Source organism: Bemisia tabaci, chromosome 2, assembly GCF_918797505.1.
Source record: "Bemisia tabaci chromosome 2, PGI_BMITA_v3".
NCBI classification, from domain to species: Eukaryota; Metazoa; Arthropoda; class Insecta; order Hemiptera; family Aleyrodidae; genus Bemisia; species Bemisia tabaci.
This window is the reverse complement of record NC_092794.1, coordinates 21,056,139-21,079,392: the sequence shown is the minus strand read 5'-3', so window position 1 is coordinate 21,079,392 and position 23,254 is coordinate 21,056,139. Positions and strand designations below refer to the sequence as shown.

Here is a 23,254-nt window from a genome sequence, read left to right as displayed (position 1 = left end):
CAAAAATAAACTTTATATACAGCAGTGGCGATTCCAGCAAGTTGGCAACACTGTTAATGCTCCATTTAAATCCATTAAAAATATCGATTTTAGGTGAAGCAAGCTGCCTCACAAAGAATCGATTGTTTCACTACATTTAAATTGAGAAAAAACTGTGTTGCCAACTAAGTACGTCTTCAGACTTTTTCCAATGTTGGGTCAGCGTTCCTACATCGTGCTTTGGCCATACGGGTTGACGGAAATTAATTTTGTTTTCAATGAGCACTCACAAATCAGTAACTTTTTACAGTAACAAACGCTAAATTATTCGATAAAAATAAATCACCTCTTTTACTACCTTCTGCGCGATATGAAAGCTATTGGACCGAGAGTCTTACACACGCAAGCAACATACCAGTGACCCTTGCTCAAGCAGAGTAGGCAGCACTTGCCAATCCCTTCTGCGACTCATTGGGGCTCCACCATTAGCAGAAAAATCGATACCATGAAATTCTATAAATTGCGCCTTGCTCTATTAGGATTCAAAATTATCTCAAATAGAGAAAAAAGGGATGCATAATCCCTGTGTACGCCAAAATATTACGACTTTTTTTCTACCTATACAATATGTTTTCTTTGCCTTTTTTCTTATAAGTGCCTGATCGCTTTCATGTTCAAATGAATCGTTTCAAATTTAATTTTACTTGCGCTTTGGGGCTGTTCATAAAATACGTAACGCTTCAGAGAGAAGGGCGTTGTACAATGGTTGCGTTGTACCATTTTGTTTATACCATGCTAAGGATAAGTATACGGACCTACGTCATCAAAGCGTTACGGGGAGGAGAGGGGTCGAAAAATCTCAAATTTAGCGTTGCGCATTCCATTGATGGCCGAGCTATAGACAATGCGATCACTAAAATTAATAATTTAAACCCAGAGAAAAATTCGTGGCGCACAGGTGGAACAAATGCCTGAGAGTAAAAAGGATTCGGGGGTTGTAAATCGCGAACAATGGCTAGCAAACGAAGAACAATGAGTTGTTTGGGTCCTTTTCATAACTCGTCTGTTTAATCCCCCTGTATTGCCATAAGCACTCTTTCACCCTTGAACATTTTCATTTTCCAATTGCACTCATATCACGCAGAGGGTATAATAAAATCATCTCCATCTCATACGATTAGGCAATAATGCTTTAAAACGGATTAGCCCACACGTATCCAATGGGACGCCGAAAAAAGAGATGCTGCTTTAGCATTTATGAAACATATTTTATGAAAAATACTTATAAAAATATAAAATGTAAAACATACAATTTTTCTCAAAATAAGATTATTTCATGACACTTCACTGGTGAGTTGTTGCGCAACTGAATATATCACCCAAGAAGCACAGATTGCAATTTATTGCGCAGTTACATGTAAAATTGTTATCGTGCCAGAGTGTTGTGTACCTATGTTGTCTATTCGCCAATCGAAGGGGTTTCTCTTATTGAGAATTGCAATAAGATTGAAATGTAAGTTGCTGTATTTTCTGCATCGCCAATTGCCTACCTTTCTTCTACATAGAACTCATTATATTGATCTTTTAAAATCGGCGTTTATTGACCAAATTATATAAAAATATTGCAATTTTTGGTAAAATAAATTTCAATTTTATTGCATTAAGGAGCAACATCATTTCAATATTTTCGTTGCTTTGCGGTACTTGTGCATCTCAGTGCTAGACTTTTATTTACGAGTTGGTTTGGGAACTTTTTAATACGTTCTACGTGTTTGCATGAATTTTTAATGAAGAAATATGTCTTGTGATGTTCTTAATTCTTGACCTATCTGGTGGTCTCTCGTAAAACACATTATTCTACTTGAAGATCATGCAGATCATGCACTATGGCGATCATTTGAGTAGCATCTATTGCTTCCAAGATTATCCCTTGAGTCCCTCGGGACTGCTATCCTATCCGATAAGGACTGCGTGTTTAGCAGTAAGGAACCAAGCCACTTTAGCTGCCAAATTTAACTGTGCAATTTAATTTTTTACAGGAGAACGTATGTGCGGATTCCTTTGAAAATTTTACGGAATTTGCTTCGTACAAAGCAGAAAATTCACTGAAATTTGCACAAGAATCCGCTCCACACTTTTCGTGAAAAAAATTAAAATGTCCGATCAAAATTGGCAATAGCCGACGTAGCTTGGTTCCTTTCTGCCTAACGTGGTATATACAGGGTAATCCAGGGTTAAACGGCCAGACTGCAGGAGCGTGTTCTATGGGTAAAAATAAGACTTTTTTGTTGTAAATTGAGAGTTCGATTTTTTTTAGATCATTTAGGAATTCAGGACATAAAATTACAGGAGACTACAAATTTTCTGCCAAAATTCAGGAAAAACGATTTACTCCCCGAAATTTTGGGAGGCCGTATCTCCGACTGGGGGCACATTTGGAAAAAAACTGTATATAATAAAAAAGTCTTATTTTGACCCATAGAACACGCTCCTGCAGCCGGCCGTTTAATCCTGGATCACCCTGTACGCAAATATATTGAAAGCTTGCGCTGGGGTACCTATTTCTCACAGACTCAAACACGAGAATTTAATCCGCGAGGCATGACTCCTGAATGCATTTGGCAAAATAAGTTTATTTTAGGAACGAGCAACGGACGAACCACGCGATAAATATTTACCGCGGGAACTTCCGAAAACGATCCGAAAAACGGAAAGGAGTGGGTTGATGATTTTAGTCGGTATAGGGCTCAAGACTTGGGATCATTGAATGAAGGTCAATGGTGCTTTAATTTTAGATCGACTTTCCTTCCCATTCAGCGCTTCATCTAAATAATAATTTTATTTACGATTTAATTGACTCCCACGGCTTGAGACAGTTTCAAGGCTCGCGTGGATCTCTTCATAACAACGCGTGACACACTTTCGGCTTTCACTGAAATTTCTTCCGTTTTCTCTTCAGAATTTTGTCGCCAACCGTGAGCGCGACGCAGCTATGGACGCGGGGTTATTCAAGCATATTACGTAACGGAGAAAGGGGCGCCATACATTGGCGGATCCAGCAAATTGGCAACATTGTTTTTCGCCATTTGGACGTGTTTTTACCCAACGGCACTCCATGTGCATCAAGACATGACCCCTGAGACCCATAAGAATATATGCAAAATAGGGCTCGGACGTCATAATGTACATAGTTCCGTTTGGCAGAAATACTTCCATTATAAACCTATGGAAGTGTATCGATTCTTGGATGGGCGAGGTGCTCTGAATAGAATCGATTATTTAAAATAGGTTTAAGCGGGGGAATCCAGAGTTGCCAAATTGCTGGATCCGCCTCTGGCGTCGTATCATAGCCCCTCTGACGTCATGCAGGGCGTCCTTCGATTTATACAGGACTGCCGTGGATAGCGAAAGAGAGCAGTAAGTGCAAACATGAAATCTTGAGAAAACGGGCTTAGAAGCGTATGGGCGGAAAATTGTATTGAAAGAAGCCTCCGTTCTTTGACAAATTGCCACTAATCGTCCGAGAGACTCCTAGAAATCGTTTGGATGCTTAAAAATCGACTGACTTTATTTCAAGTACATAAAAAGGGTATTTTTCATTTTCATGCTAGGCTATTGTTAGGCAAGACAGCCGATAAGTGCTATCTTCTGCATGCTTTCATATGGTTGCGTTTTGGACACACAACAAACACACTTTCAAGTTAGAATTCGGCAGAAGAGGGCGGCACTTTACTTGAAAGCACTGTTTTCATTGGCTCTCTGGAGGAATATTGTCACTTACTGCTGTCTTGCCTGAAACTACGTCATTTTTTGCGCACTTACGGCTTTCTCATATGTCTCGTTTTGATACAATTCAGATGAATTTGGCTGTTTTAGCTATTTCAGTGATTTCATTTAAAAGAGATTAAACGAATTTTGAAGGAAACTCGATTCGAAAAGTTGACACTTACTGCTCTCTTCACTATCACGGCAGAGCTATAGACCTAGGGTTATTCAAGCTGATTACGTAATGGAGAAAATGGAGCCATATCGTCGCCCCTCTGACGTCAGAGCGTATTTCGATTTACACATGAGCCCTACTCCCCGTATAACTCTTTGCTTTCCGGGGCCCATATGGAAATAGAAATACGCCCTCACGTCAGAGGAGCAACGATTTGTCACAGGGTGTGATGTGCCAGCGATGATATTTTGTTTCCTGTTTGTCTTCGGATGACACACTGAGGGACTTCGAAGTAAGGTATTGGGTTGGCCACGCACCACAAATAGAAGTTATTTTGGAAGCATGGAAGGAGTTGTTGTTATGAGTTTGTTTTTTTATGGCATATTTTTCCGGCGACTGAGATTATTTTTTTTTTTTCATAAGAATTTTAAGTTATTCATGGTAACTGATGCTCTAATCGTATTCCCTCATATTGCCGCAATTTGTGACTAACATACATATGAAAATAAGCGAAAAGTTAAGATTCTCCTTCAATTTCGCGTGATACCATATACTCACTCCGGAGTTCGAATAGTTGCTCGCTTGCTTTCCGCGTGTGAAAAAGCGAGCATTTACGCGAGAAATACGCGGGATAGTCTTACATGATATATTAAATCAGCAATATTATTTCTGTCTCTGAATCGGACAACAAAGGAATATCAGAGGCATTATACCTAGGGATGTATTCATCGTAAAATGGAGTATACTGTGAGAATAAGCTCAGAATATTCTCACAATACCCACGAATATACCTCGGATATCCCTGATGATATTCCACCTTGAAAATTGAGGATATTTAGAAATCCGCAAAATACCCGTCAGATATTCTGTTCCTGAGATTCATAACATTTAAAAAGAAAAGCCATCCCCCCCCCTTTTTCCACGACCCCATGCTGCCTCCTAAGAATTGTCTTACTTTCACTTACTCTTACTTTTTTTAATTAAAGCGAATTCAGGAATTTAAACAGATTTTATAACCTGGACTATCCATGTAATCCGTACACAAGTTTATACGATGTTAGCGCACCCTATAAACTTTGAAAGTTATCAGAATTGATATTGAAATTTTTATTGGTACATTTGAGGCTAAGAGACGCCTAATAACAACAATACCTCGATTTGATTTTGTCACCCCCTCGCGTCTCACGCCGTTTTTTTCCGTCAGTTATTTTTTCAAACCAAAATGTTTCCGTGCCCTGATTTGCGGCTTTTTAACTATAATAACTACCTCATAGCGGCACAAATACGTATTTACACCAGAGTCAAAAAGTGCGGATGTTTGCGGCCGGTTTGTGGGTTATGTAATTGGGGCCTAATTTCTCTCTATTCTCCGCCTTGCGCAACCCCTCCTCACAACCCTTCGTGCATGGAAGCTCATCAGTGTACTTGACACATACTGCCGCATCAGCAGAAATGGACCGCGTTAATAAGCAGAGAGGAACCAAGCCACATCAGCTATTGCCAAATTAATTGGGCAAATTCGATTTTTTACATGAAAACAGTTGTGCGGATTCTTGTGCAGATTTCAGTGAATTTTCTACATAGTAGGAAGCAAATGCCTTACAATTTTCACAGAAATTTGCACAGACGTTTTCTTGTAAAAAATTAAATTACCCAGTTGAAATTGGCGATAGCTGGTGTGGCTTGTTTATTTCTGCTGAACGCGGTCCAAATATCGTCACACAACGCTCTTAAAGTCAACAAAACAACACAGGAAATGTGACATTCGTTAGTAATTTTTCTAGTTTCACGAAGCTCTTCAAAATTTCTTCCAAATTTCTCTGGTGCAGTTTTGTTGTTCGACAAAATGTTTCTACGGATCTACCCTTTGACATTTTAAAACCACCTGATGCGACACACACTCACACCCTCACCCAAAAAAAAAAAAAAAAAAAAAAAAAAAAAAAAAAAAAAAAAAAAAAAGCTCTTGGAGGTTTAATATATTTGTGAAAAATATTAACAAATTTCAAATTTTGAGTTGGTGTGACCTTTGAAATTTTGAAAATTCCAAAACATGAAATTTCACATTCCGTCTCTCTATAACAGTTTCACTCTAAGTGTCCGTCATCCCCGGTGGAAACATTGACGGAAGCAATCACCAGCTAAACCTGAGTCCAAAAAGTGCGAACTGTTCGTGACAGGCCCGGAAAGATGAGACTCGGCGTCTATAAATACGACCGCCGACGCCGCCGTGAGGGGGCCCGGCGATGCCATGGCTTCCCAAAAAAAAGGAAAATCCCCGGAGCGGGCCCTTGAAAACTAGGAAAATAAAAGTAGAAAATTTTGTAGCCCAATTTGACCCGCGATCGTGGTTATTACGTCGCTCGCTCCGCAGTGTTGCCGGTTGGGGTGTTTCGAAGAGCATTATTTACTTCTTCCCACTCTCAAGAACAGAGATGAAGAGTGAAATCTCAAGGAGGAAGAGTAAATTTCACAAAATTTGAAATTTTTTAATTTTTTTCAGAATTTGTATAAAACTAAGGAAACGTTTGTTTAGGAACCGTGTTTTTTTCCAAGATGAGAATATTTTTACCCCTTCAAAACCTCGACAAGTGAGAATTTTTGGTTAAATTTGACAACGACGGATACAATTTAACCGGGATAAGACGGGATTTTAGATTCTCTATCTACTCAAACAAACCGCATTATATATATCTTATTTGACCGATTAGAACTTATGGGTTGAAATGAGTTTCGACAAAAAAAAAAAAGTCACTTTAGCGAGAATGATTCCAAAAAACATTGCCGGAATCGGAGCCAGGAAGCAACTCTTGCGTTACATATTTGGACGTATTTCTGTCAATCGGAACTATATGCATTATGACGTGAGCCCTGTTATACATGTATTCTTACGGGTCTCAGGGCTCATGTCTAAATGCACATAGTTCCGTTTGGCAAAAATACGTCCATTTAATATATCTGCGGCTAAAAGGGAGACGACGTATCGCCGTTTGCGACGTTGTACCTATACACTATCTTTTCCTTAGCAAAGTAGTCAACGTAATTTCTTGAACGCTTCCTTCATTTTTCTTCTCTGCTAGTAGAATCTTCTGTATTTTCAAGCTATAAAGTTAATTTTTTCCTCTTCGAAAAAATAAACTAGGAGCGGAGGTTTTGTAACACCGCAATGGACATACGTGGTGTCGCACTTTCGCGATTTGCAAGCGACTCGCGGCTTCTGAGTGGAGGCGGATCCAGCAATTTGGCAACATTGGATTTCCTCCATTTAAACCAATGTTGAATAATCGATTCTTGTCGGAGCACCTGGCCCCTCCAAGAATCGATACATTTCCATGGGTTTAAATGGGGAAAAACAATGTTGCCAATTTGCTAGATCCGCGAATGCTTCTGAGTTCTCGGCAAGAGCAAAGGGCCTTGACTCCACGAGGTATACTTGGGCTACATCTTGCAATTCGGAAGTACTATTTCGGGCTCATCCATAAAAGCACCTAACTGCTCAGAGAATCTCATGGCACGTGCGCTGTTTCTGAGAAGAACCGATAACAGTAGTTCCTTACAGCAAAACGTTGTCCATTTATCTGTTATGGAAATCCAAAAATGTTCTACGCGTATCCGACCGACTTCAGAAAGAGCAAAACATTGCGGTGCGCTTTACTAGGGCGGTATGCAGCGATTCACATGCATGCCCCAATTGCCTTCGACGTTCATCATCGCAGAGCCAAGGCAGGGGCACCGCGAATAGAAACGTGATTGCGTTGACGCATCAGTCTCCGCGAGTCAATCTGTCACGTAGTTGAAATAATCCTCCCCTAATCCCCCCGGAAGTGAAATCCACGGTCCCCGGTGACCGCCTTCTTTTTGCTCCTCTAACGTGTTCCTGAACTCATCGCCGTCTTCGTCTTAGCATCCCTCGCGTGGATCGTACAGAAATCTCGTTTTCCAAAATCGAAAAGAAGTAAAACGCCGTTTCCGACTCGGTTGTAGCAATTTTGGTGCGCGAGTGCTTATGGTCTGCTAGTTCGGTGCGGATACCCCAAGTGTATATTTATAATCTATTAGGGTCTAAGCTGTGAAACGGTAGTCAAATGGAAGGATATCGAGGAAAGTCTGACGATTCGGTGCAAGATCTCCCCCCTCCTAAAATATCCGTCTAGAGAAATACCGCGACCGGTTCGAGAATCGACGTGACAGTTATCGAGAATGGTCTGAGGAGTCGGACGAAGCTCCCCCTCCCCCCAGGAAATCCGTCCTGGATAAATACAAAGATTGGTCTTTAGATGAAGAAGAGTAAGTAACAACATTTTGAACCGGTTTATGCACGTCTTGTTGCGGTCATATCCGGTTCTGAACCTCTGTGCTTGCGAGTGGCGTGAGACTTGGAGCCATTTTGTTGGCGCATGTGTGGGGGGCCTGAGGAGACACCCCCCAATAAGAGGGGGGTCCGGGGGACCTTCTCCGGAAAATTTTGAAAACTGAATCTCTCACGGACGCTACTTTGACATATTTTAACCTTGAATATCGTAATATTTGGGAGACAATTTCACGATTATTCATCGCGGTTTTCTATGTTTATGGGTTCACGTGGACTCGTGTAGAACTGCCTATGGTCGCAGTGTACCCATACAGCTATAGGCTAAAATTAAGGACAAAGGTAGAGTTCTCATTAGAACAGAATTAAGAAAAAAAAACCTACCACTTATCTTGGGAGTGTCGGCAAGAGAAGGAAACGGTTCTTGGTAGTCCGCGCACTAATCGCGATATGAGTGTATTTTTAATGATTTTTACGAGTCAAGTAAAATCATGATTAAATTATACGGGTCTCCTTTCATTTTTAACCCGTGTGCCCAAGAACCAAAATACCCCTTTTAACCCAAATATCCGCTCCGCATTAGCATACAAATTGCGTATTTTTCGTGAAGTCGAGGTGGAATACAGTGTCCTTTGAATAATCGTGCAAAATCGCGTACCATTTTTCGTAGAATCGCGACAGTTTTTAGGTGCATAGAGGGCACCCAAAAGGTCATGACTTTAGAGGGGAAAAAGGTTATAACAATGGAAGGCCTAAGTTGAAAAATTAGAGGCGACTTTTTACATCCCTGAATTTTACTTGAATACTCCACTGCAACTATTGAGTGGTTCTGTGCCCCACGTCCCACGTATTGGAGCTCCTCGTTTGTTTCATACTCATGCCGAATCACGTTTGCACTCATTATTCCATTCATTACTCATTACTCATCTACTCAATTACTCTATGGGAGAATATCGTACTCGAATGACACCCCCCCCCCCTCCATAATGAGAACTCTAGTTTAAGACAGAAGTTTTACGCCGTTGGAAAAATCGACAACACTCTATCATTACTCAGTTGGTAACGTCTTCGACTGAGCATGATGACCATGAACTTAAGGGGCAGTGATGGAGATATATCGCGAGTTTGGCGACGTGAATTTATTGCAATATTATCGGATAAACAATTGCGATTTCGTCCCATGAATTTGCAACAAAATCGCGATTTTATCGACGGCGATTCGTCGGAATATTATCGAACAAAAATCGTCAAAAATAGAGATGAAATTCCGATTTCAGTAATCGCTTAAATGCTGATGATCCCAACGATTTTATCGCCAAAAAAAGCGCAACTTAATTTCGCAATATCGCAATTTTCCCGTGGAAAAATGCTACTTAGGAAAGGACTTAATTAACAGGCTTTCAAAAATAGTGCAATTGAATCGGTCAGTTACAAAAGGGCTCAAGCGCCAAAAATGAGAATTAGAGAAAAATGGTAATAACCGTTTTAATTGACCCTTAATAAATCTCAGAGCTGTAAAATATTAAAGCGATGAATTGATTAATCACATTATTACTCAATCTGAAGTTTAAAACGGGTTGGTTCATACAGTTTCTACTGTTTCTTTCGTATTTTTATATCTGGCGCTTGAGCCCTTTTGTAACTGACCGATTCAATTGGACTTCATTTTGCAATTTTGAACTATAAATTCTGGCTCCTCTGGAAAAACACTTATGTGCATAGGGAAATTAATGGCACATACGTTGTTTTTAAACCGGGCTAGACTTTATAGTTCCAAATTGCAAAATGTAGTCCAATTGCAATAGTGCTTAAGCTTCACGCTTAGATATATAGGGCAACGGTAACTGATGGGGGCGCTTTAAGCACTCGTAGGTATGAGCTTTATTTATTATTTTTTAACTAAGATGGCGTACTTTTTTTACCTGGTTACAGAGGAGATACGAGGTTCCATGGGAGAAGGTGCCCTTCGTGCCGCGACCTAGCCAGGTGCCGTTGCCCTACACAGTGTACGGACGCCGGTCTCCAACCGTGACCCGCACTACTAGAATCATTCGAGTCCCATCCTACACGCCCGTCGAAATGTACTCATTCCCTGTCACCGTTAGCACCTACAGACGCTACTACTAGACGACCACCTACCGCACCTCACCATAGCCTTCATGGAAAACAGCATCATCGCGGCATACATATGAGAACACTAAAAACGAAATAACACGATAATCAAATCGAGCGAAAAAATTAGGTCACTATGAAAAATGTGTGCATCCTGCAACAAGGAACTACTAGCTGCTAAGATTTTGCGACTTCTGTTGTTTCCCAAAGAAAACTTAAAGATCTGTTTTCGGTTAATTTATTGTAACCCTTAGCAATATTGAGTGCTAGTAGCTTCTCATTTAAAAAATCACTTCTTTATTTTTATTACCTACGCAAATTGCAAATTCTTTGTGTAGACACTGAAAAAAAAAAAAAAAAAAAAAAAAAAAAAAAAAAAAAAAAAAACTCGACCAGTTTCATCTAGAACACTTGCTTAGTTTCATCGTTCGCTCCTCCTGTGAATAAAAAGAGAATGTAAATATTTTTCATAATTTTTGATAATTTATCTTATTTATTTATTTATTATCATTATTTATTATCTGTTTGAAGTTCTTCAGAGCTTGGTGTAAAAATCATTTTATTACTGTCAGATCAATAAATATTCTGAAGAATAGAATATCGTACATATGTCTACTTACTTTCTCCTGAAATGCGTACCTGCATAGGTACTTCACACGCCTAGTCTGATCAAATTTCTTGACAAAATACACTCAGGATAGAATTAAAATTAGAAACTTCTTGTTTACTGAATACACTACTTTAAGTTTAAAAAAATATGAACAAAAACAAAAAAAAAAAAATCGCACACAACATTAGAACATTTTATCTTGGTTTGTCCGAAATATCTCCCTCCTCACTCCTCACTTGGGGTTAGTTCTATACAGCTCGTAATACCTTATCGGGATAAGGGTAGCCAAGGCCATCAACCCTGGTGGGACCGATATCAGTATGATGTCATGCTATTATCAGTGTGTATTTTACACACTGTTACCATTTTGGTAACAGTAATTACCGTGGATCGAGTTAATTAGAGAGGTCGGGCATGAAATGATTAACCATAACTGCAAATTTTGATGTTTATATAGTCACATTTTCACTTTTAAAAGATAGTTCCGGAAGAAACCGATAGACCCACTTCTAGAATCTCAAAATTTTGTATAAACTGAGTTTAAACTGAGTTATAAGCCTTTAAAAATTCCAAATTTTGTCCGACTTCTCCTTGTGACTCGATCCACTGTGCGGCATGCCGAGCTGCTCGCCAGGTCGTCTGACAGGCAGCCTGGACGTGCAGCTTGACAGCATTTTTTCCCGTAAATCGGAATCATAAGGCAACGCTGCGACGCTTAATTTTTTGGGAAATATTAATATAAAATATTGATAGTCTTTTTAAACCTAAATGAATAGATACCTATTCACATGTTCAACAATTTCTAAGTCGGTAGAGCGTGATCTCTGGCTGGTTTGGCATTGAGTGGCCCATCATAAAGAATACAAAAATCAGATAAATTCGGCTGAACAGAGCTCTAGAATGCAGGGGAAATTCACGATTTAATTGTTTTACTATCCCATTTAAAATTTTGCGGGAAACACGAAGGGACCACTGATTTTTTTCGAAACCATCGCCCAAACTTAAAAGAAAAGCTTTCAAATTTGAGGCCGCGACGGAGGAGATCACCTACACTAAGGCCAAGTTACACGATCAAATTGAGCCATCAAATTGGGCCTCTCATTGGTCGCATCCTCAACTCAGGTCTTTTTCCACCAATCAGAGCTTCAGTTTGATGGCTCAATTTGATCGTGTAACTGAACCTTTACGAGATGGAACCACGTCTACACCCAAACTCTATGCACAGACACCTATGGAGCAAACACATTATGATGGTGAAACTACCATACCAAGTATCTCGTTTGGTATGTTTCAAAATTTTGGCTCCTATTTTATTTTTTGAAAGGAGAAAAAGTCAGCATCATTCCTTGAAGTTTTTTCAGAATTTTCTTCACACAGAGAGGAAACACTACGGAAGCTTCTAGATTTTGATGTTGAGTAGTTTTCCATTTAAAAAATAAAGTATGACAGGAAACCCTCAACATCCCAAACCGAGATACGTGGTTTAGAAGTTTCACCGTCGCACAGTGGATCAAGTCAATAGGAGAGGTCGGACAAAATTTGGAAAGTTTAAAAGCTTATAACTCCGTTCATAGAGACTTTTGAGGTTCAAGAAGTAGTTCCACTGGTTTCCTCGTGAAATTTTCTTCTAGAAACACCCCTTGAAATTTTAAATGTGGCGAAATAAATATCAAAATTTGCAGTTTTAGTCAAAAATTTCATGCCCGACCTCTCTGCTTGACTCAATCCAGTGTGCGTCGGTTGCTCTTTCACGCACGGACTTCGAGGCTACTATCACGGCAACCCTATTTATGTATTCGCTCCTCATCTGAGGATTAAGAGTTTAACTGGATGCATGGAATGATTTAATAATAATGCAATGACGTTATGACGAAAATGCATCCGCGATCTCCTCCATTCCAGCCTCTTTGAGAGCTTCGTATGATTTTAGGAGTTCGTTTCCGTTAAAATCAGCACCATCATCGTGTTTTCAAAGTAATTGAAGTATACGCACATCAAAAAGGCCCATGACATGAAAAACTCCAGTTTATAATCAGGTTAATCAAAAACGGATACAAAAAATAAATAGGTTCTAATCGGCCCAGAGAGCTCCGGAGCATCACGGATTACAGGGCAACTCGTTAAGGAACTATGAGTCACGCGAATTCAAAGTAGTCACTCAATAGACGAGGACTATCTGGCTGAAATTTACCGACACTCTGCTGAGTGCCAAGTATCATCAGTGACCTCATGTGCAGCTTAAATTGCTGATATTAACATAGTATCTCTTAAAATAGTAAAGCGATGGCTGTAAATATCAGTTTCGTAGCACAGTGGAACAAAGTGTTTTTACACCATTTGATCGATAAATGTAGATTTTGAACGATCAAGAAAATGCGTTTCACGGGTGAGAAAGGTAGGCAATTCGTAAAACAAAAATTTCTTCAATTTATCTCGACTTTATTGCAAAAAATTGAGCAAAGTGGAGCCCTTTCAATATGGAATAGATAGCATCCCACAACACTCCTATGTAAGAGCAAGAATGTCACCATTTAAGTATGATCAATTTATTGCAACCTGCACTTCTAACTTGGGTAGTTCTGCTCTCGTCGCGAAAAGATGATGGAAATTGAGAGTGAATTAATCGACTTAGGGAAAAGAAGAGTGCGATGAGCGTTATAGAATTCGTGATGGAATTCTCGGGTGAATTTGAAGGAAGAGGATATCACCAAAACGACTACCTAAAACATGACGCGGTGAGGATCGATCACATTTCGGTAAGTGAGTTGAACTAACACAAAGTATATTGAAAATCGTATACACGAACATACAGGGTGTTTCAGACCACCCGCACCAGGCTTTTATCTCGGTTATTTTAGATCGAATGAAGCCAGGGACTGCGAGGTCGAATTAGGCAATCGACTCTAAGGAATCCAAATTTCGTGGCAGCAAGGCCTTCCCCCTCCCCCACCCCGGGCTCCCCTTAAAGGGTAAACGGAGAGTCGTGACTTTCAGAGTAGGGGTTTCCGTTTAAGATGAAATTATTTCAAGACTCTAGAAAGTGGAGGAAATTTGACCCCAAATTGGGCGAGTTCTGCTCGAATCACTGGCCCTTGAACGTGGGGGACAAGACCCCCTTCCCCAGAATTCAACATCGTTAAAATGGCGTAGAGGTTCAGGAGAAAGATGTTAACCGAAGTCATCGACCACCAGGAATCTGAATTCGACAGTCCCGATCCCCCCCCCCCCCCCAAGTTTTTTGATGTGATACAGCGGATCCGTAATTTGATAACTTTCCCGAGTTTGTAGAGCCCCGAAGGTATCACATCAGATAGTGTTTGGAGGGCTTTGAGACTGTCAAGTCTGGATTTCTGGTGGTCGAGTACCTAAGACAACATCTTTTTCACGAGTCTCTACAACAGTTCAGGGATAATGAATGTTGGGAGAGAGAGCCCTCCTGTCCCCTCCACCTCTGAGAGTCAACATTTTGACAAAAGTGGTCTATTTTAGATTTCTCGGTATTGATTGGGAGTAAAATTTTCTATGCTTTCTGAGTTCCAAAATTTTTCCAGAGGTCCCAACTTTAAAAGCCATGACATCCCCTTTATCCCCCAAGGAAGGATGGGGAGCCTCGAGGCCACGTTTGGATTCCTTATTTGACTCCGTCATCACCTGCTTTGTCCGACCTAAAATAACCAAGAAAGCCTGGTACGGATGGTCTGAGACACCCTATATATCCTAGTAGGTATTACCAATAAAGATTGACTTTTGCTGCAGTGTAGTGAACAGAGGTAGAAAAAATGGATTTGACTGAAGAAAGGTTAAACACTTATCAATTTTGACATTGTATGTGAGTGTTCACAGTAGCCTTGATGCGTTTAATCTTCTGCTTGTCTGTTGTCAGATCTACTCTTTTATTTTCCTTCTCTATCAATGAGTGCCTAGGCTAAAGGCTTCAAGGAAAATTTAATCCATCCTGTTAAAGCCCATTTTCGATAACTTTGACTCTCTTGCTGTAAGCGCGCGTCCCGCTAGGTAACACAACAAAAGAGGCAAAGTTATCTGAAATGGGCTCTATCAATACTTGAAGGGTTTGTAGGTATGAATCTGCATCACCTGAGGCATGAAAACAACCATTTGCTAGGTATGATCATTAAAGGGAAGTCAAGCTTCGGCTGGCGGATAATTGACACTAAATACCTGTTCAATGGGTAGATTAGACTTTGCATTTGACTGACACCTTCCATAGTCTTATAAGTGTGCGAGAAGTAATTTTACTTTTTCTCTCAGCTGTGGAAGCCCTCTTTAAGGTGCCACTTCGATGTAATAAACTAGTGTGACATGGACATTAAAAGACATTTGGAGTAGACAGAGGTAGGTAGACCAAAACATGACAAGAAATCCTTGGTGATAAGATAAACCACAATGGAAGGTACTACTGATGAAGCTTCCTGGAATTTGAGATTCCTGGATTTTGGATAATTTGAACCGTGTAGTGCTTGCTAAGCATTGAGGAGGAAAAAATAAACTATTAGGGAGAAGAGAACTTACAAATACTTCAGGAGCATACCTTGAGCCGTCGACTTGTGATGATGGATATTGAACGAGGGAACACCTGATTAAATATTCTTTGAGGGATGCGGTTAAGAGAGGGAAATAAAAACTACTTTGCACGCACCATAAAAAATGAGAACCTCAAGTAACTTTAAATATTTAAAAGTTATTCCTAATACACGAGAACACGATGGAACCACGTTTGCTTTGCACCAAGGCTTTGCACGTTTGTTTAGAACTTTCTTATCAAAATAACGCAAATGTAAACAAGTCGAAAGTCGCACTCTCATTGGTTCCCGCCAATTCCAGTGGCGCGCGCGGCAAAATATACAAATTGACGCGCCATTTTTCAAATGAGCGGGGACTCCTCTGGTTGCGCGCAAACTGAGTATCGGCACTGTACCAGGCTTTTCTCTAAGTTGTTTTGGATCGCATGGAGTCAGAGACTACGGGATTGAATTTTCTGTTCTAATTTTCTGATATGTATACATTTTTCTCACTGAATCTCAAGCGGCAAACTTCACTCTCATTAAAAGTACAGAATATATAGCTTTCAAGTCAATTTAAACTGTAAGCTCTCTCTTCCTACCTTCTTGATTCCTGTCTTTCTTCTCCTTAGACTTCTTCTCTCCTTTTTGTATTGTGTCTCCTCTTTTTCCTCCTTTTTCGTCACTCCTCTCATTTTAGCACCTTTGTTGGGGTGGCGCCTGGTGCAGCTGCACCTCATGCGCCATTCTTAATCCGCTCGTTGATGTCTGGGAATCTCGATGAAGATGACAAAAGCGTGGATCACGCAATCAAATTGATGTATCAGTGTATCTAAGCCAGGTGCTTATTCTATCAAAATACCTTGTCCATTGTGTTCACGCGATTGCTTACAAAACGGGGGAAGGGGGGAGGTAAAAAATATGACCAAAATGCCTAACGCGATACTTCCGTTACGTAACTTCAGACAGAAATTGGAACCGCAGGTAATCTATTGATCAGGAATAGCAGCGATCTGACGGAGGATCATCATGATGGTGTACGTAACAGAAGTTTCGAGTTGATAGGAGGAATGGTACCGTTCAGTGCTGCAATTTTCTGATATTTAAACGTTATTTTATGAGAATTTTTAAAAAACATTCCAAGATGTTGTACAGTCAGGTATGTTTTAGAGAATTATGATGCTCTGATGATGGCCTTGAGAGGCTGAGAAGCTGGAAATGCTTTAAATTTACACAACTTTTCATCATTAGTGCGTCGCTTTTTTGTTTTTTTTTTAATGACTTGGTATGATGAACTGGTATTGATTCAGACGATATTAACCGCTCTACTTATCACCTGTCAGAGGAGATTGTTTCATATTTTGCTCATTGACCTATGTAGTATTTTTTATCTTTATTATTTTTTTTTGGGGGGGGATGACCTATGTAGTATTTTTTATATTTAGTATTTTTGGGGGGGGAGGGGGGAGGAGATAAAAATATTTCAGAAGTTAGAAATTATGGAAATTGCCTCTGACTGGTTGAACGAGACGCAGCCATCAGCTCATCTTTGAGTGTAATTACGCTCTTTTGTGAGCCGAGCGACGATTTAGATGTGTTTTCATGTGGAGTTGATAAATGTAGCGGATAGTGACGTCATGAATTGTGATTGCAGACCCCGCGGCATTATGTGGTGACCGACTCTGCAGACCGTCCCAGGCGGGCCGAAGAACAGTACTCGTACTCTTACTCGTCCGAGTCCGTGAGCCGCTCTTCACCCAACTCGGCGCCGACGAGATCCTACTCGACCACTAGCGAGAGAGTGAATAAGTCCTACGGAGGTGGACCAGGCTCCTATAACTATAGCACTGAGCGATCTTCCCGCTCCTCCGATTCTGGCCGCCCTGGATCGTACCACTCTTCCTACTCATCCACAACTTCTGGCCGACTCCCCGGGGGCACCACCTACCGCCATTTTGCGTATAGGGTATAAGTCTCTCTCCCCCTTCCTTCTCTTTCCCTTCTATTTTTCTTTTCTTTTTCTTTTCACTCATCATAGAGTACTTTTATAGAGAATGGCCGGAGACAGTATATTTTGAAGACACTGCACTAACAATCTGAGGCCTTGGCTCCACGGGGCGTTTCATGGGATTTGTCCCAGGGAAAAATCTCACTTGTGAAGTTGGGAAAAATATTGAGTCATTCAACACTAATCACAGTACCAATTAAGAGTTCTTGTGGAGTCCCAGGAGTGACTTCAACGGGAAAAAAACCCAGAAGTTTCATTCCTGCGATTCGAACTTGGGAAAAATGCCGTGAAACGTCTCGTGGAGACAAGGCGTAGGCGATTAAGGCGAAACGAGACCAAATTTAAATTTGGTGGCCAACGCTACTTATCGCTTGACGATGATTGATAAGCAACTTGTTGAGTATAAAATTCATATACAGCAAATGATAAACATTTAACATTGGAAACAACTCCTTTTAACCCGATCCCACGTAAAGTCTCCGCCATTTTTTTTTATCCTAATGGGTCTGGGCCACGAGACTCAGTGTCTGAACTCTCTCTCTATACAGGTACTCTAACCCATCCTTTCGCTACTTCTAATTCCACTTCTATCCTTCCCCCAGATTTCCTCCTGTTTTTCTTCCACTAACCCTACTTCATTTTAATCCACCTTCATTGCCAAACATGATCCGGTAAAAATGAGTCCGACCAACAATAAATTGATCAAAAATTGACTTCGGTTTATCAGGCTCAGAAGTTGTAAAAAGTAGTCTAATGGTCGGTTTCATTTTTAACAAGAATTCTGATCTTCTCATCGCAATGTTCTTTCCGTCTACCCTTTTTTCCTCCTTTTCTCCGATTCTCTTATCTTATCCTCAGAAACTCCACATAGATTCTCTGACAAACTTTCCTCTACCTAATAACGTTTCCCGCTCTGATGTTACATGCAACTGACTTCTTGAATAATATTATTAGATTCCCTTGAAGAGTTCCCCACCTTTTCCCTGCTTCTCATCCACCTGCAGTAATCAATATCATGGCGTCACATCCGCGGTTTATTACACTCTTTCATACTGAGGAACTCGAAAACGACTTATCTCCTCGCCTTAAGTGACATGAACATCGTCGGTTTCTCGCGAAAGATCACGATAAAGCTTGCACCCTCCTCCGCGAGAGCCATGTCATGTCTTCAACGATGTTTAATCGAGGAAAAGTGGTACGATTCATTTAACATGGGCACCAATCAAATGATGCGAGTATGGGTTGGTACTCAGAATCGGTGTCAGAGGTCGGATCGACATCAGTGGTGTTATGGACTGTCACTTCTCGCTAGCTTGTGCAATGGAGACACGATGGACGAGCAACGATTCCACCTCTGGTCAATGACTGGATGGCTAAGACCTGGGCAGTTTCTCGTAGGAAAATTAGGTAAGGTATTAAAAAATATTTTTATATTTGTTTAAAGGTTTCGAGGAACATCAAAGGCAGGCTGTCAATGGGACTACATTTTGCAATTAGGAACTATAAATTCCGGCCCGGTTTAAAAACAACGTACGTGCCATTAGTTTCCCTATGCACGTAAGTATTTTTTCAGATGAGCCAGAATTTATAGTTCCAAATTGCAAAATGCAGTCCAATTAAACATTTGCCCATCATTCTAGCTGATATTCTGTCGAGCTGAGGAAAAACGCCGTATGAACCTACAAGCGTTGCCAAATTTCCATTTCCAAAAAACGGATTTTCTGGTAAACTTGTAAATATTTTTCTTCAAATTTCTCAGATAATGTTGTTTGCAGTTTTACCTGAAGTTCCTGAAAATTTCAAAGAAAAATTTTCATAACTTTCCTCAAAAGTAAATATTATATCCAGGGAAATTTCTCACCTCTCGAATGTTCATACGGCGTTCTTCTTAAGCACGGCAGTATATTGGCAAGCACTTGATGGAACATAACGCATTTATACTAGAAGAAACTATGTCGATGGTGAAACTCCCAAATCACGTATCTCGGTTTGCGACGTTGCAGACTTCCTGTCGTACTTTATTTTTTAAATGGAGAACCCCTCGACGTCAATCCTTTAGAGCCTCCTTAATTTTTCCTCTCTGTGCGAGGAAATTTCTGTAGAAACTTCAAGGAATAATGTTGATTTACTCTCTTTCAAAAAAAGAAAAAGGGAGCGAAGATTTTGAAACACAGCAGACGAGATATGTGGTTTTGGAGCTTCACCGTCGTTGTGTAAATGAATGAGTCACATAAAAATCGAAAAAAACTACTCAACCGGCAAAAACCGAGGTCCTCAGTATCACAAAGCAACAAAAATATTGAAATGATTTTGCAATTTAGTGAAATAAAATTGCAGCAATTAACATCATTCGGTCGATAGAGTCGATTTTATCAATTAATAAGATGTACTGAGTATGATGTACTGTTTTGCGATACAAAAAAGAATCCAACTAATTTCATGTTTATTGCGATGCATTTCGGTAAGAGGAGCCCCTTCAATTAAAAGAACAGACAACATGCATCATACTCCGACACATTTTCAATAATTTTACCAGGAAGTTGCAATTTATTCCAGCCTGCACTCCTTGGGTGATAGCAACGTTGCCATAAACGTTGCTAATGGAGCTCTTGCATACCATAAGGATTTGCGGTTTTAATACATTTTCTTATGTGCGCGGGTATTCCGGAAAGTAAGTTTACCTGTAAAATATCTCCTAAACTACAAATGAGATGGATAAAGAGAATCTGCCGATAAAGAATGAAGATAATCAAATTTAATCATCTATAGCGCGTTTTAGGAAATTTTGTCAACAATTTTTTGTCCGCGCACCTTTTTTGTCCAGTAGTTTACGCCCACACGTAAAATAAGCAACAGTGACTTGGTCCAAGCGTTATATTTTAGTCGGTATGTAAAATTATATTGACAATATAGAAATGAGAAATTGAGAGGGAAGGAGATGTTGTTATGGTTGCTCAGTTTCTAAATGAAATGTTATTACTTCTCCTTTTGAATCATCTTTTTAAATTGTCATTGGTGAATATTTGGTTTTATTTCTATCCTTAAAATATTCGATGTACAATATACCCTATATATGTATAGGTACTTTTTTTATTTTTTTAATTTTTTCTTTAAGGAATTATTACTTCATTTTGAAAACATTTATATTTTTAAACCTTTTCCAAGCGACATTAATCTCAATGAGCCGCAGTTGAGCCGACAGAAACTGCAAAAATGAATAAAAGAGGAGAAAATCCAAGAAGCACGCAATCTTTAGTTTTAACCCCTTTGTGCATCGATCTTTTAGAGTCAAATACGTCAAATTTTGAGCGTTTGGTTGCGCGTACACCTCGCTGTAGCACAATAAAAGCACAAAATGTAAAAGAAAAAATTAAAGTGCTTTGGAAATCATTGAATTTGACACGGAACCACCAATATTTAAAAACACACATTATATTATTATTCTCCTTTGATAAATTGATACATATTTTTTCTCATCAATTTAAATGAAAATTATCAATGCAGAGTGTGCAAACATTTCAAAATTATGAGTTAAGAAACTCTGACTATGCGAATGTAAATATTAAAGCCTAACAGAGCGGAGCGACGTGCTGCCAGCACGAGAGGCTCACTGGCGCCTACAAACCTAAGTGGATACTTCCCGCATTGCACAATGCTTGAAGTATCCACTTAGGTTTGTAGGCGCCAATGCGCGGTTCGCGCTGGTCGCCCGCCTGCCGTGGACGCGTGGACGTAAATTACTGGAAAAACAGGTGCGCTGGTTTGGTAGGCGACAAAGTGCGTAGTCTGTGAAAAATGAAAAAGCGAGGAAAATAAAATTCATTCTATTTCAGATAGATTGCAGAAGCGTTATTAGAACTGAACTGAAATATTCTCCTTGCTTATTCTTTCGTTTTTCATGGATTATGAACTTTGTCGCCATGATTAATCTGCTGAACTGGTTTAATGGATACCGCTAGTTTTGCTCACTATTAGAAAGTGTTTCTGGAGATCACCTGATGTAACCGGAAATGCTAAATATTTCCGGTGAATGCTCACCTGACGCTGCATACTTTCACGCGGAATCAGACCCAGGCTGTACTTCTTTGTACTATATAGTGTCTTTTCATTTTTTCTCAGGTACAAAAAACTTCTCGTGACCTCTTGCCGGACCTCGTCTTATACATACTTCACGGGGAATCTAGATGGCACATTTACAAAAACTTGAGGATTTGCTGACATCATCCCATGGAATCCTCTTACCGGACCTACGACCCGGCGGATCGCAACACTGAAGATGGAGAAAGTACAGGATCCTAATTTCAATCCACTGATGGTTTACAAGTTCCACCTTAAAATTACCTACCTCGCAGTTTTCCTACTACCAGAGGACACCCGAATCAGTCAGATCATTAATACTCTTCGATGATCTAATTTTTGCCTGGAGACAAATGATACAATGCAAGCGCCCCAATACTTTCCTCCAGTACGGAGACTTTCATATATTTGTTTTTTAAAAAAAGAGAAATTGGTTGGAGAAACTGGTAGAAAGTTACAAATCACTTGAATATATTTCAAATATGATTTAAAAACACCTTTTTCTATTCATTCACCATGCAGAACGAAATTGTCAATTTGCGCTGCGATTTTTTTTAAAGCCAGTCTCAATTATTTAATTCTAAATTATTTATTATTTATAATCTAAATTATTTTATTATGAGAGTGTTTAAATTTAAGAAATAATTTTTTTCGAAAAAGATCAATGGTGTACACATTTTATTGATATATATTAAACAAGTTTATAAGAAAACCGTTTTTAGTCATTTCTGAACCGTCACAAATTTTAAAAGTTACCTAGACGTTTAAATTACCAAACCACGTATATGTGGCCTTCGAGAGAAATACAATACCTGGTGAAAATTGGGAAATACAAGTAAAGCCCGAGAAAATCACGAAAGTCAAAAGAAAGTAAACTTTATACTAACAGGGCCCCTGGCTATTTTGGTTTGTAATGCAAGGTGGCATTAGAAAAACTTGTCAAAACATGATTAATTACACAAAGCCGGATTATTGAATTGTCTTACCTGGGGAGGGATCAATTTAGGCACCCTGTGAGGAGAGGTATGAGGGACCTACCCTTGAAAAAGGACTCAGCGGAGGACCACGAAAAATTTTAATAATTATTAGAGTCTCTCATACACAGTATTTTGAGTGTCTGCCCTCAGTGTCATCGCCGAGTACTTTACTTGGCTCCCATACTCTCTTTAAAATTTAAAGTTTTTCAGACTACATTTGGGGGGCTTGGAGGACTAGGCGCATAAATGCAGTTTTGGAAAAAAATTGAGATATTACTTACTTAAAGTAAACCAAGTCTTGATGCATATTTTGTGAAAAATTCGCTCCCAAATTTTAATTTTCAGGCATCAAAAAGTCAGTTTGAACTTTCTTTCCGCCATAAAAATTCATGTAATTTCGAAACTTCGAACATGTATATCTCGAAATAGCAAGATCTGCACTTGAGCACCTTGTCCTCCAAGCCCCTTATTTTCAGTATATATTCACTATTCAGTGCCTATATTTTTTACATTTTGATGACCTCATTCGATCAACTTTAAAATTATTACCGCTTCAAAGTTTTCTAAAACTTATCTTCATTTTGCTTGCTCCTGACGATTGAACTCATTAAATCTTTAGAGTAAACCTATCCAAGAGAACAAATGAAAACAAAGCACTATTTGGCTCAAACTGAACGAAACCGTTCTATTCATATGGATCCTGCACTTTCTTTATTACAGCT

General features: G+C 39.6%; 3 protein-coding genes and 1 non-coding gene across 6 annotated transcripts in view; 3 read left to right on the top strand and 1 right to left on the bottom strand.

Moving 5' to 3' along the window:
* Nucleotides 1-15,654, bottom strand: part of LOC109043576 (flavin reductase (NADPH)) — a 32,752-nt gene extending 17,098 nt beyond the window's left edge. The window contains exon 1 of one of the 2 annotated variants that reach the window (XM_019060822.2): nt 15,500-15,654. Coding sequence is in view for 1 of the 2 variants with exons in the window: in XM_019060820.2 (XP_018916365.1) it covers nt 10,151-10,179 (29 nt within the window). In the remaining variant the exon portion in view is untranslated. Of the gene's footprint in view, nt 1-10,150; nt 10,290-15,499 lie in introns of those variants that run through there. The other variant, XM_019060820.2, reaches the window with a different exon arrangement.
* Nucleotides 1-23,254, top strand: part of LOC109043574 (uncharacterized) — a 43,174-nt gene that overhangs the window by 2,382 nt on the left and 17,538 nt on the right. The gene's annotated exons all lie outside the window — the stretch shown is intronic.
* Nucleotides 4,334-10,945, top strand: LOC109042795 (uncharacterized). The gene is made up of 2 exons (XR_011899260.1): nt 4,334-8,206; nt 10,161-10,945. It is a non-coding gene; the product is annotated as an uncharacterized protein (transcript).
* LOC140224021 (uncharacterized) lies at nt 17,441-22,267 on the top strand. The gene is made up of 2 exons (XM_072296900.1): nt 17,441-18,885; nt 21,598-22,267. Exons 1-2 carry the CDS (start codon nt 18,573-18,575, stop codon nt 21,615-21,617), a joined length of 333 nt encoding a protein of 110 aa, XP_072153001.1. The 5' UTR covers nt 17,441-18,572; the 3' UTR covers nt 21,618-22,267.

Bases quoted from the DNA above. Each gene is read 5' to 3' on its own strand.
- LOC140224021 (XM_072296900.1), top strand. From the start codon at position 18,573: ATGAACATCGTCGGTTTCTCGCGAAAGATCACGATAAAGCTTGCACCC. The intron at 18,886-21,597 runs GTAAGGTATTAA...ATTTTTTCTCAG, and splicing joins GTTTCTCGTAGGAAAATTAG to GTACAAAAAACTTCTCGTGA.